General features: G+C 36.0%; 1 protein-coding gene across 11 annotated transcripts in view; it reads right to left on the reverse strand.

Annotated features, from left to right (window-relative positions):
• The window catches only part of prom1a (prominin 1a), a 212,905-nt gene that overhangs the window by 29,531 nt on the left and 168,821 nt on the right, over positions 1-14,553 (reverse strand). For 7 of the 11 annotated variants that reach the window (XM_061891624.1, XM_061891621.1, XM_061891631.1 and 4 more), the window contains 6 exons: positions 13,615-13,707; positions 13,447-13,464; positions 9,471-9,524; positions 2,935-3,015; positions 2,792-2,860; positions 2,592-2,681 (listed from right to left, as the gene is read on the reverse strand). In XM_061891624.1, coding sequence (XP_061747608.1) covers positions 2,592-2,681; positions 2,792-2,860; positions 2,935-3,015; positions 9,471-9,524; positions 13,447-13,464; positions 13,615-13,707 — 405 coding nt within the window. The remainder of the gene's footprint in view (positions 1-2,591; positions 2,682-2,791; positions 2,861-2,934; positions 3,016-9,470; positions 9,525-13,446; positions 13,465-13,614; positions 13,708-14,553) is intronic. The other 4 variants (XM_061891622.1, XM_061891628.1, XM_061891625.1 and 1 more) reach the window with 1 other exon arrangement.

Consider the following 14,553-nt stretch of genomic DNA (forward strand, 5'->3'; position numbering starts at 1 on the left):
TACCGATATGATCATCCATGAGTAAAATCAGTCGATACCGATCATCTATGAGTGAGATCAGTCGATACTGATCATCCATGAGTGGGATCAGTCGATACCGATTTGATCATTCATGAGTGATACAAGTCGATGCAATACCAATCATCCGCGAGTAAGATCAGTTGATACGATCATCAATGAGTAGGATCAGTTGATATTGATCGTCAACGAGTAAGATTAGTCGATACCGATAATCCATGAGTGAGTCAATACCCATCATCCACAAATAAGATCAGTCGATATGATCATCCATGAGTGATATTAGTTGATACAGATCATCAATGAGTGAGATTAGTCGATACTGATCATCCATTAGTGAGATCAGTCAAGACCGATATGATTATCCATGAGTGATATCAGTTGATACAGATCATCAATGAGTGAGATTAGTCGATACCGATCATCCATTAGTGAGATTAGTCGATACCGATCATCCATTAGTGACATTAGTCGATACCGATCATCCATTAGTGAGAGTAGTCAAAACCGATCATCAATGAGTGAGATTAGTAGATACTGATCATCCATTAGTGAGATTAGTAGATACTGATCATCCATTAGTGAGGTCAATCGAGACTGATACGATCATCTATGAGTGATATCAGTTGATACAGATCATCAATGAGTGAGATTAGTCGATACCGATCATCCATTAGTGAGAACAGTCGAGACCGATACGATCATCCATGAGTGATATCAGTTGATACAGATCATCAATGAGTGAGATCAGTCAATACCGATCATCCATGAATAAGGTCAGTCGATATGATCATGCATGAGTGATATTAGTTGATACAGATCATCAATTAGTGAGAGTAGTCAAAACCGATCATCAATGAGTGAGATTAGTAGATACTGATCATCCATTAGTGAGATTAGTCGATACTGATCATCCATTAGTGAGATCAGTCGAGACCGATACGATCATCTATGAGTGATATCAGTTGATACAGATCATCAATGAGTGAGATTAGTCAATACTGATCATCCATTAGTGAGATCAGTCGAGACCGATACGATCATCTATGAATATCAGTTGATACAGATCATCATCGAGTGAGATTAGTCGATACTGATCATCCATTAGTGAGATTAGTCGATACCGATCATCCATTAGTGAGAGTAGTCAAAACCGATCATCAATGAGTGAGATTAGTAGATACTGATCATCCATTAGTGAGCTCAGTCGAGACTGATACGATCATCTATGAGTGATATCAGTTGATACAGATCATCAATGAGTGAGATTAGTTGATACCGATCATCCATTAGTGAGAACAGTCGAGACCGATACGATCATCCATGAGTGATATCAGTTGATACAGATCATCAATGAGTGAGATCAGTCAATACCGATCATCCATGAATAAGGTCAGTCGATATGATCATCCATGAGTGATATTAGTTGATACAGATCATCAATGAGTGAGATTAGTCGATACTGATCATCCATTAGTGAGATCAGTCGAGACCGATACGATCATCTATGAGTGATATCAGTTGATACAGATCATTAATGAGTGAGATTAGTCAATACTGATCATCCATTAGTGAGATCAGTCGAGACCGATACGATCATCTATGAATATCAGTTGATACAGATCATCATCGAGTGAGATTAGTCGATACTGATCATCCATTAGTGAGATTAGTCGATACCGATCATCCATTAGTGAGAGTAGTCAAAACCGATCATCAATGAGTGAGATTAGTAGATACTGATCATCCATTAGTGAGCTCAGTCGAGACTGATACGATCATCTATGAGTGATATCAGTTGATACAGATCATCAATGAGTGAGATTAGTTGATACCGATCATCCATTAGTGAGAACAGTCGAGACCGATACGATCATCCATGAGTGATATCAGTTGATACAGATCATCAATGAGTGAGATCAGTCAATACCGATCATCCATGAATAAGGTCAGTCGATATGATCATCCATGAGTGATATTAGTTGATACAGATCATCAATGAGTGAGATTAGTCGATACTGATCATCCATTAGTGAGATCAGTCGAGACCGATACGATCATCTATGAGTGATATCAGTTGATACAGATCATCAATGAGTGAGATTAGTCAATACTGATCATCCATTAGTGAGATCAGTCGAGACCGATACGATCATTTGATAAAATACCGATCACCCATTAGTGAGATCAGTATATACTAACACCGAACATCTATAAGTGAGATCAGTCGATACAATACCGATCACCCCTGAGTTAGATCAGTCGATACCAATCACCTTTTGGTGAGATCAGTAGATACTGACACAAATTGTCGATTGATACCGACCCTACATGAGTGAGATCATCGAAACAATATGGTGAGCGAGATCAGTCGATACCAATACCGATTATCCATGAGTGAGATCTGTCGATACCAATACCGATCACATGCATCCACTGCATTCCTCACATTTTCAACACATGCCGCTGACAGTGCAGCGACACCGATACGGCGTCCATATGCGACGTCATGACATACAGTTGTGGATGAAACAAAAGTTGATATCACAGAAAAGGTGTGTTCCTGTTGATACCATGGAGTCCACCAGGAAGCTGCAGGTGATGATCTCCATGGTGTCCACAATGTTGCTGAAGGGCTTGCAGGGCGCCACCTCCATGGCCAGCTGGGTGACAACAACAACACCCGTGAGACACACAACAACAACAACACCCGTGAGACACACAACAACAACAACAACAACAACAACAACAATGATGATGACATCACACTTACGGAGGTCTTGAGCCAGTCCAAGTACTGATGGAAGTAGCCCACGATGGCCGCCGTGTATTTTGCACTTTCCTGAGGAAGGAAGGGAATTTGAATAGTCGTCAAAACCGGGAAAAAAAAGGGGCGTGGTCAAGTGGTGCACATACCCGCTTGATTAGGTGTGTTGCATTGTGGGAGATGAGATACTGCGCCGCGTCGACGGCATCAAGCACACCTAACACTTTGTCCTGCCAAGTAGTGCAAATGTTACATTGCATGTTTATGTGGGGGAAAAGAAAAGAAAAGAAAAGAAAAGAAAAGAAAAATAAATATATTATTTTATTCTATTTATTAAAAATGAAATTAACATATATATATAAAATGTATCTTTCAGTATTTTAAATTTTTGTTATTTAAACAATTGCATGCTTTTTAGAAAAAAATCATTAAATAAAACATATATATTTTTAAATGTTTAATTTTCCTCTTTTATTTTATTAGATTTTTCATATTAATAGATTGCATTTCTGTTTGAAAAATTAAATAAATATAAAAAAATACATTTTTTTCGTAATTTTAAAAAAATATTTTTCATTTTTCTTATTTAAACAATTGCATGCTTTTTTAGAAAAAAATCATTAAATAAAACATGTATTTTTGAAAAATGTTTAATTTTCCTCTTTTATTTTTATTTGATTTTTCGTATTAATAGATTGCATTTCTGTTTGAAAAATTAAATATAAAAAAATTATTCATTTTTTTCTTAAATTTTTTAGAATTTTTTTATTTCTTATTTATACAATTGCATGCTTTTTAGAAAAAAATCATTAAATAAAACATATATATTTTTAAAATGTTTAATTTTCCTCTTTTATTTTTATTAGATTTTTTGTATTGATGGATTGCATTTCTGTTTGAAAAATTAAATACATATAAAAAAATATTCATTTTTTTCTCAATTTTTTTTTATTAGATTTTTCATATTTAAAAATAGACTGCATTTCTTTTGTTTGTTTTTTTTTATGTTTTTTACTCTATTTTCTAAAATAGATTGCATTTCTTTTTGAAAAATAATTAAAAAATGTTGTAAAAAAATTTATTAATTTTTTTCTTTTCATTATTTCATTAGATTTTTCGTATTAAAAATAGAATGCATTCATTTTTGAAGAAAATCAATAAATATAAAATATTTAAAAAAAATATTCATTTTTTTCGAATTTTTTTTCTTATAAAAAATAGATTGCATTTCTTCTTTTAAATGTTATTTTTAATGTTTTTTTATTTTATTGTTTTTGAATAGATTGCATGTCTTTTTGAAAAAAAAGATGTATTTTCTTCTTTAAAAATATATTTTGACTTGATTTTTCTTATTAAAAAACGATTGCATGTCTTTGTAGAAAAAATAAAAAAAAAATATATGTATATATATTAAAAAAATCGATTGCTTGTCTTTTTACAAAATGCATGTTAGTATTTTTTTTTCTTATTTGAAAAATAGATTGCATGTTTTTTTAAATACAAAATATATCTATATACATTAAAAAATCCCTTTCTTCTTTGAATTTTTTAAAATTAGATTTTTCTTATCAAAACAAATTACATGTTTTTTTAAAATACATAAGTAAAAAATACAAAAAAATAGATTCCTTTTTTTCTTTTAAAAAAATAGTTTTTTCAAAGTTATGTGGCAAGATGGCGGCGCCCGGACGGGCTGCGACACTGCGGTGCTCTTGCTAAAGATGGAACATTTGGCGGAAATGCCGGACAGTTCTGCAGACTTCATGGCTGGCTCGCATCGTGGTCACTCCGTGATCACGTACGACCGCCAGACACTTCTGGATATGGACATATTGGGCCGTTTTGGACTGATAGACGCGGGCGTGCTAAACATGCTAACTAGCATGGGGATTCGTCGGCGGCTACGTCCAGCGGCCTGTGAAGCAGGGGAGTCTAGTAGCAGCGGGGGCCGTCTACGGAGCAGACGCCAGCGGTGTGATCGGAAACGCGGATGTCGAGCGGGGCTAAAAACAAAGCAGAAGGCTAATCCCCACAGAACACCACTTTCCTCCATCCCGAAGACGGATTTAGATGGAAAATGCGAGACTACTGGTCTGGGTAAGGAGTCAGTTAAATTAGAACAAGTTTTTTCTGCTTTGAGTGTTTCAGAGTTGGACATGTGTTTTACTGAGGTGGCTAACTATGATGCGTGCAGTTTATCAAAGCAACAAACAAACAATCGGAAAATCCCCGTTACTGAGGTGGCTAACCATGATGCGTGCAGTTTATCAAAGCAACAAACAAACAATCGGAACATTCCCGTCGTATCAATTCCTAGATATGGTCGTAATTATACTGAATGCACTGGGCATAATAAACACAACATTATTAATATTGCTACTACGGATAATTTGATCAAAAATTCCCTAAAACAGCCCACTACCTATAATATAGGTTTTTTAAACATAAGATCATTGTCTCCCAAAACGTTGTTAGTTAATGATATTATCAGAGACAACAATCTTAACGTCATCGGTCTCAGTGAAACCTGGCTTAAACCAAACGACTTTTTTGCGCTAAATGAGGCATGTCCTCCTAACTTTACACATGCGCATATTGCCCGTCCGCTTAAAAGGGGTGGGGGGGTCGCACTAATATACAACGAAAACTTTAACCTTAGTCCTAACATAAATAATAAATATAAATCGTTTGAGGTGCTTACTATGAGGTCTGTCACACCGCTGCCTCTACACCTGGCTGTTATCTACCGCCCCCCAGGGCCCTGTTCGGACTTTATCAATGAATTCTCAGAGTTCGTTGCTGATCTAGTGACACACGCCGATAATATAATCATAATGGGGGACTTTAATATCCATATGAATACCCCATCGGACCCACCGTGCGTAGCGCTCCAGACTATAATTGATAGCTGTGGTCTCACACAAATAATAAATGAACCCACGCATCGCAACGGTAATACGATAGACCTAGTGCTTGTCAGGGGTATCACCGCTTCCAAAGTTACGATACTCCCGTATACTAAAGTATTGTCCGATCATTACCTTATAAAATTCGAGGTTCAGACGCATGTTCGTCAAACTAATAATAATAATAACTGCTATAGCAGCCGCAACATTAATACGGCCACAACGACAACTCTTGCTGACCTACTGCCCTCGGTAATGGCACCATTCCCAAAGTATGTGGGCTCTATTGATAACCTCACTAACAACTTTAACGACGCCCTGCGCGAAACCATTGATAACATAGCACCGCTAAAGTTAAAAAAGGCTCCAAAAAAGCGCACCCCGTGGTTTACAGAAGAAACTAGAGCTCAGAAATTATTATGCAGAAAGCTGGAACGCAAATGGCGCACGACTAAACTTGAGGTGCACCATCAAGCATTTAGTGATGGTTTAATAACTTATAAACGCATGCTTACCTTAGCTAAAGCTAATTATTACTCAAATCTCATCCACCGTAATAAAAACGATCCTAAATTTTTGTTTAGTACGGTAGCATCGCTTACCCAACAAGGGACTCCTTCCAGTAGCTCCACCCACTCAGCTGATGACTTTATGCAATTCTTTAGTAAGAAAATTGAAGTCATTAGAAAGGAGATTAAAGACAATGCGTCCCAGCTACAACGGGGTTCTATTAACACTGACACGATTGTATATACGGCGGATACTGCCCTCCAAAATAGTTTCTCTCGTTTTGAGGAAATAACATTAGAGGAATTGTTACAACGTGTAAATGGAATAAAACAAACAACATGTTTACTTGACCCTCTTCCTGGGAAACTGATCAAGGAGCTCTTTGTATTATTAGGTCCATCAGTGCTAAATATTATAAACTTATCACTTTCCTCGGGCACTGTTCCCCTAGCATTCAAAAAAGCGGTTATTCATCCTCTTCTTAAAAGACCTAACCTCGATCCTGACCTCATGGTAAACTACCGACCGGTGTCTCACCTTCCCTTTATTTCAAAAATCCTCGAAAAAATTGTTGCGGAGCAGTTAAATGAACACTTAGCGTCTAACAATCTATGTGAAACCTTTCAATCCGGTTTCAGGGCAAATCACTCGACGGAGACAGCCCTCGCAAAAATGACTAATGATCTATTGCTAACGATGGATTCTGATGCGTCATCTATGTTGCTGCTCCTCGATCTTAGCGCTGCTTTCGATACCGTCGATCATAATATTTTATTAGAACGTATCAAAACACGAATTGGTATGTCAGACTTAGCCCTGTCTTGGTTTAACTCTTATCTTACTGATAGGATGCAGTGTGTCTCCCATAACAATGTGACCTCGGACTACGTTAAGGTAACGTGTGGAGTTCCCCAGGGTTCGGTCCTTGGCCCTGCACTCTTCAGCATCTACATGCTGCCGCTAGGTGACATCATACGCAAATACGGTGTTAGCTTTCACTGTTATGCTGATGACACCCAACTCTACATGCCCCTAAAGCTGACCAACACGCCGGATTGTAGTCAGCTGGAGGCGTGTCTTAATGAAATTAAACAATGGATGTCCGCTAACTTTTTGCAACTCAATGCCAAAAAAACGGAAATGCTGATTATCGGTCCTGCTAGACACCGAACTCTATTTAATAATACAACTCTAACATTTGACAACCAAACAATTAAACAAGGCGACACGGTAAAGAATCTGGGTATTATCTTCGACCCAACTCTCTCCTTTGAGGCACACATTAAAAGCGTTACTAAAACGGCCTTCTTTCATCTCCGTAATATCGCTAAAATTCGCTCCATTCTGTCCACTAAGGACGCTGAGATCATTATCCATGCGTTTGTTACGTCTCGCCTCGACTACTGTAACGTATTATTTTCGGGTCTCCCCATATCTAGCATTAAAAGATTACAGTTGGTACAAAATGCGGCTGCTAGACTTTTGACAAGAACAAGAAAGTTTGATCACATTACGCCTGTACTGGCTCACCTGCACTGGCTTCCTGTGCACTTAAGATGTGACTTTAAGGTTTTACTACTTACGTATAAAATACTACACGGTCTAGCTCCATCCTATCTTGCCGATTGTATTGTACCATATGTCCCGGCAAGAAATCTGCGTTCAAAGGATTCCGGCTTGTTAGTGATTCCCAAAGCCCAAAAAAAGTCTGCGGGCTATAGAGCGTTTTCCGTTCGGGCTCCAGTACTCTGGAATGCCCTCCCGGTAACAGTTCGAGATGCCACCTCAGTAGAAGCATTTAAGTCTCACCTTAAAACTCATTTGTATACTGTAGCCTTTAAATAGACTCCCTTTTTAGACCAGTTGATCTGCTGTTTCTTTTCTTTTTCTTCTATGTCCCACTCTCCCCTGTGGAGGGGGTCCGGTCCGATCCGGTGGCCATGTACTGCTTGCCTGTGTATCGGCTGGGGACATCTCTGCGCTGCTGATCCGCCTCGACATCTCTGCGCTGCTGATCCGCCTCCGCTTGGGATGGTTTCCTGCTGGCTCCGCTGTGAACGGGACTCTCGCTGCTGAGTTGGACCCGCTTTGGACTGGACTCTCGCGACTGTGTTGGATCCATTGTGGATTGAACTTTCACAGTATCATGTTAGACCCGCTCGACATCCATTGCTTTCCTCCTCTCTAAGGTTCTCATAATCATTATTGTCACAGACGTCCCACTGGATCATTATTGTCACCGATGTCCCACTGGGTGTGAGTTTTCCTTGCCCTTATGTGGGCCTACCGAGGATGTCGTGGTGGTTTGTGCAGCCCTTTGAGACACTAGTGATTTAGGGCTATATAAGTAAACATTGATTGATTGATTGATTGATTGATAAAAATAGATTGCATTTTTTTAAATATATTTTATTGTTTTTAAATAGATTGCATGTCTTTTTGAAACAAAAACGTTTTATTTTTTTCTTTTACAAAATATTTAATTTGATATTTCTTATTAAAAAATTGATTGCATGTGTTTGTGTGAAAAAAAAAAAAAATATATATATATATATATATATGTATATATATATATATTAAAACAATCGATTGCTTGTCTTTTTAAAAAACACATATTTTAGTATTTATTTTTTTTTTAAATAGAATGCATGTTTTTTTTAAATGCACAATATATCTATATACATTAAAAAATCATTTTCTTATTAAAACAAATTACATGTTTTTTTTTAAAATACATGAATAAAAAATAGCTTCCTTTTTTCTTAAAAAGAAAAAAATCCATTGAATTTTCTTATTAAAATAGATTGGATTTCTTTTCTTTTTAAAATGTAATGTTTAATTGATTGCATGTATTTTTGATAAAACAATTGAACATATAAATGAAAAATATAGATCAAATGTATTCATTTTCTTCTTTTAAAACAATATTTTTATTAGATTTTTCTTATTGAAATAGATTGAATTACTTTTTGAAAAAATAAAATACAAAAAGAAAGTACATAAAAATAGATTCCTTTTTTCTTTTAAAAAAAATATTTTTATTTGACTTTTGTATTAAAAAAAAATGAATGTCTTTCTTTTTGAAAACAAAAAATTAAATTTATTAAAAAAAAAAAAGATTACTTTTCTTCTCTTAAAAAAAAAACAACATTATATTTTTCTAATTAAAAAACAGATTACATTTCTTTTCTTAGAATTTTTTTTATTTTACTTTTTTTAAATTGATTGCATGTTTTTCTCGGACTGTCAAAGTGTGCACTTGAACTCACCGGCAGGTCGGAGGCGGTCCTCTCCAGGAACCTCATGCTCTGGTTCAGCGCGCTCTTCAAACACAAAAACAGCACTCGTCACTCAGAGGTCAAAGGTCATTTCTAACACCAAGGGGTCAGGAAAGGGTCAAGGCCGACACGACCTGATGACCTCACTGATGACCTTCATACCAACATGCGGAAGGACTTTGCTCCAAAACGACAAAATCCACTCAAAAAAAAACATGGACAAAAATATTGGGACACGTGGTCTTTGTGGCATTTTTTTACGTCCATTTGAGGTTTAGCCATTTTAAAGTGCGTTAGCTCGGTGCTAATTCACGCTGGATTGACCATAGACGCGCTACAACTAGCATTTGCAATTTTACACGGTGATTTCAACACCTTCAAGTTCGGCAATGAAAACTACAAGTAAGATGAATGTCACATGTATAAGTACAGCACTTACAGTATAAACACTTTATAGGGCGCAACAGAACACATTCAGCTTAATGGCAAAAGATACTTCCGAGGGAGACAACATACAAAATATGGCGTCTACCAGATCCTAGCTATTTTATTCCACGCCCCGCAGTAAAATTATTAGCTTTTTTATATTAGCATATTTTGGTACTTGATGCATGCTAACGTTAGTATGCTAGGTGTTTTTTTTGTTAGCTAGTTTTGTAGGTATACACTCAGTCATATTTTGGTACTTGATACATGCTAACGTTAGTATGCTAGGTGTTTTTAGCTAATTTTGTAGGTATACACATATTTTGTTACTTGATACATGCTAACGTTAGTATGCTAGGTTTTTTTTTTTTTAGCTAATTTTGTAAATATACACATATTTTGGCACTTGATACATGCTAACATTAGTATGCTAGGTTTTTTTTTAAGCTAATTTTGTAGGTATACACATATTTTGGTACTTGATACATGCTAATGTTAGTATGCTAGGTTTTTCTTTTTTTAGCTAGTTTTGTAGGTATACACTCAAGTCATATTTTGGTGCTTGATACATACTAATGTTAGTATGCTAGGTTTTATTTTAGCTAGTTTTGTAGGTATACACAGTCATATTTTGGTACTTGATACATACCTACGTTAGTATGCTAGTTTTTTTTAGCTAGTTTTGTAAGTATACACTCAGTCATATTTTGCTACTTGATACATGCTATCGTTAGTATGCTATGGTTTTTATTTTTAGATAGTTTTGAAGGTATACACTCAGTCATATTTTGGTACTTGATACATGCTAACGATAGTATGCTAGCCTTTTTTTAGCTAGTTTTGTAGGTATACACTCAGTCATATTTTGGTACTTGATACATGCTAACGATAGTATGCTAGCCTTTTTTTTAGCTAATTTTGTAGGTATACACTCAGTCATATTTTGGTACTTGATACATGCTAACATTAGTATGCTAGCCTTTTTTTAGCTAATTTTGTAGGTATACACTCAGTCATATTTTGGTACTTGATACGTGCTAATGTAAGCATGCTAGCGTTTTAAACAAATTTGTTCCACTTCCTGTTTACCTGTTTGTCATCTATCCCTGGTTGCCAATCAGGATGCTTTTCACGACTGGATCATTTTTGCATCGTACCTTAGTGCTTTATACGCCTGTTTTCTATTTCTGCACTTCCCAGCTTTTGTGATACCTACGTTTCCCTGATAACGAGTGCTTCTTTACTGCCCTTGCCTGTTGTCCCTGCATCCTGGGGTCCACGCATACACCAAAACGTATGCCTTATTATTCTTATTACTCTTCATATCATTATTACAATCAAATCCTTACCATATCTTGCAGGAACTCTCTAAAAATGTTTTTTAAACACCATGTTTGTTTGTTTTTGTATGTTTTTTTTTACTAATCAAAAACAATAAATAACAAGCTGTGGGACACAAAGACACCCCTGAACTACATGATATCGGGAAACCGGGCTTTCTGCTCCGCTGCTCCCAGTCTGTGGAACGATCTCCCTGACCACCCGAGGGCACCACAGACTGTGGATGCTTTTAAAAAAGGCTTAAAAAAACATCCTTTTAAGAAAGCCTTTTTACAGACATGCATGCTGGTTCTAGCTATTGGGCTGTTTCTTTTTTTTATTTCTATTTTTTTAATTATCTTTTTATTATTATTACTATTTTTTTACATTGTGGCACTTTGAGGTTGTTTGCTCAACGTAAAGTGCTTTTTTACAAGTAAAATATGTTATTATTATTATTATTATTATTATTACTACTTCACTTCAACTTAGAGAGACGTTTTCCCCCAAATGTTGAACTATTCATGATATGTGGATGCTTGTTGGCATTTTGGCTCAAAGTCCGTCAATAACACACCTTGTACACGCACATACACACACACACACACATACACACACACACACACACAAGTCCTGTATGACAAAATGAAAGACATTTTGTCATACAGGAAGTCACATGACTGTAATAACTTGGTTACACCAGGCAGTGCAGTTCAAGATATAAAATATTAGCAGCAATGATGGGTGTGAATAACGAATCGATCCCATTCCTGGAGTGACGATCCGACTCGGTATCGATTCTCGACTGATTCTTGCAAAGTATTATTTGGTATAATAATTCTAATGAAACTATTGAAATAGGTTTCAGGTTAGAAAATATATTTCTGTTTGCATGAAGATGGCCTAGAAACATATTTTAAAAAATGGATTATTATAAATAAAATATATATACACTGTATTTTCCGGACCATAGGGCACACCGGATTAACAGACGCACTGCAGATGAATGCAGTCTACGCAAATCTCTTATGTATGACTGCCATCATATTGCAGTCTACATGTATCTCTTGTGTGTGACTGCCATCATATTGCAGTCTAGATGTATCTCTTGTGTGTGACTGCCATCATATTGCAGTCTACACATATATATTAAGTGTGACTGCCATCATATTGCAGTCTACACGTATATTTTATGCGTGACTGCCATTATATCGTAGTCTACACGTACCTTTATGTATGACTGCCATCATAATGCAGTCTCCAAATATCTCTTATGTGTGACTGCCATCATCATGCAGTCTACACATATATCTTAAGTGTGACTGCCATCATATTGCAGTCTACATGTATCTCTTGTGTGTGACTGCCATCATATTGCAGTCTAGATGTATCTCTTGTGTGTGACTGCCATCATATTGCAGTCTACACATATATCTTAAGTGTGACTGCCATCATATTGCAGTCTACACATATATCTTATGCGTGACTGCCATTATATCGTAGTCTACACGTACCTTTATGTATGAATGCCATCATAATGCAGTCTCCAAATATCTCTTAAGTGTGACTGCCATCATATATGCAGTCTATACGTATCTCTTATGCGTGACTACCATCATATTGCAGTTTACACATATCTCTTATGTGTGACTGCCATCATATTGTAGTTAACACATATCTTTTATGTGACTGCCATCATTATTCAATCTACACGTATATCTTATGCGTGACTGCCATTATATCGTAGTCTACATGTACTCTTATGTATGACTGCCATCATATTGCAGTCCACATGTATCTCTTATGTGTGACTGCCATCATATTGCAGTCTAACATGTATCTATTATGTGTGACTGCCATCATATTGCAGTCTACACGTATCTCTTATGTCTGACTGCCATCATAATGCAGTCTACACGTATCTCTTATGTGTGACTGCCATCATATTGCAGTCTACACGTATCTCTTATGTCTGACTGCCATCATAATGCAGTCTACACGTATCTCTTATGTGTGACTGCCATCATATTGCAGCTTTATCTACCTCTGCATGCACTATAAAACATTGTGTGTGTTCCGCCCACTATTGATGCCAACTGAGCGGTTTCCTTCCTGTGTGCGATGACATCATTGGTTGTGTTGCTGCAGTGTACTGAACCGCAGCGCTTGGTGCACACCAGTACGGACGTGACAAGACAGGACGGTGATAAATTGTGCTTACCCTCGCTCTAACATATTTCTTCATGTGGACGGTGGACAAGGAAAACATTAAAAAAAAAGTAAAAAATAAAAAGAATTGTTGGAGCAAATCAGCGTTGTAGCTGTTGTACATAAGATGAGTGGGTCATGTGATGTAAAGAGGGCGGGGTGCAAAGGGGGCGGGTTTTACCATGGCCTGCTGCAAGGGCACCACATGCTGGTTGTGGATCTGTCTCACTGTGCCCACGTGACCCTTCAGAGCACTTTGCAGACGGCCCCTGGGCTGGAGCACACACACACTTATCAGCATGCATCGTCCTGTTTGAGTCTTTCAATAGTTAGGTTGAATTTGTGTCTTTATTAGGAAAAACTTTTTTTTTTTTTACACTTAATTTTTGCAAATGAATTTTTTGCGTTTGAATTTTGGCAAGTTTATTATTTTAAATCAAAGTGTGCTGACAATCTCAATGAAAACATGTTACAAAGTCTGTCTGTTTAAAAATTCAGTGTAAAAACAATTAATGTGAAAAAATTCAGTGTAAAAAAAAATAATGTAAATAAAAATTCAGTGTAAAAAAATTAGGTGAAAATATTCATTGTAAAAATTTTATTACGAAAGCTTTTTTTTTACACTGAATTTATGCAACTGAACTTTTTGCGTTTGAATTTTGTCAAGTTTATTTTTTTACATCTAATTATGCTGACAATCTCAATGAAAACGTGTTAGCAACAAGTGTCTGTTTAAAAATTCTGTGAAAAAAAACAGTGTAAAAAATGTTTGTAAAAAAAATTCAGTGTAAAAAATGTATGTAAAAAAATACAGTGAAATAAAAAACTATGTGAAAAAATTCAGTGTAAAAATGTTATTACAAAAGCTTTTTTTTGACACTGTATGTAACTGAATTTTTTGCATTTGAATTTTGTCAAGTTCATTATTTTAAATCTAATTATGTTGAAAATCTCCATTAAAAACTTTTTAGCAAAATGTGTGTGTATAAAAATTCAGTGTAAAAACATTACATGTGAAAAAAATCCAGTGTAAAAAAAAAAAAAGTGGACTTTATTACAAAAGCTTTCATTTTTACAATTAACTTTTACACACTTAACTTTTTTTACACTGAATTTTTTT

Source organism: Nerophis ophidion, linkage group LG29 (genome assembly GCF_033978795.1).
Source record: "Nerophis ophidion isolate RoL-2023_Sa linkage group LG29, RoL_Noph_v1.0, whole genome shotgun sequence".
Taxonomy (NCBI): domain Eukaryota; kingdom Metazoa; phylum Chordata; class Actinopteri; order Syngnathiformes; family Syngnathidae; genus Nerophis; species Nerophis ophidion.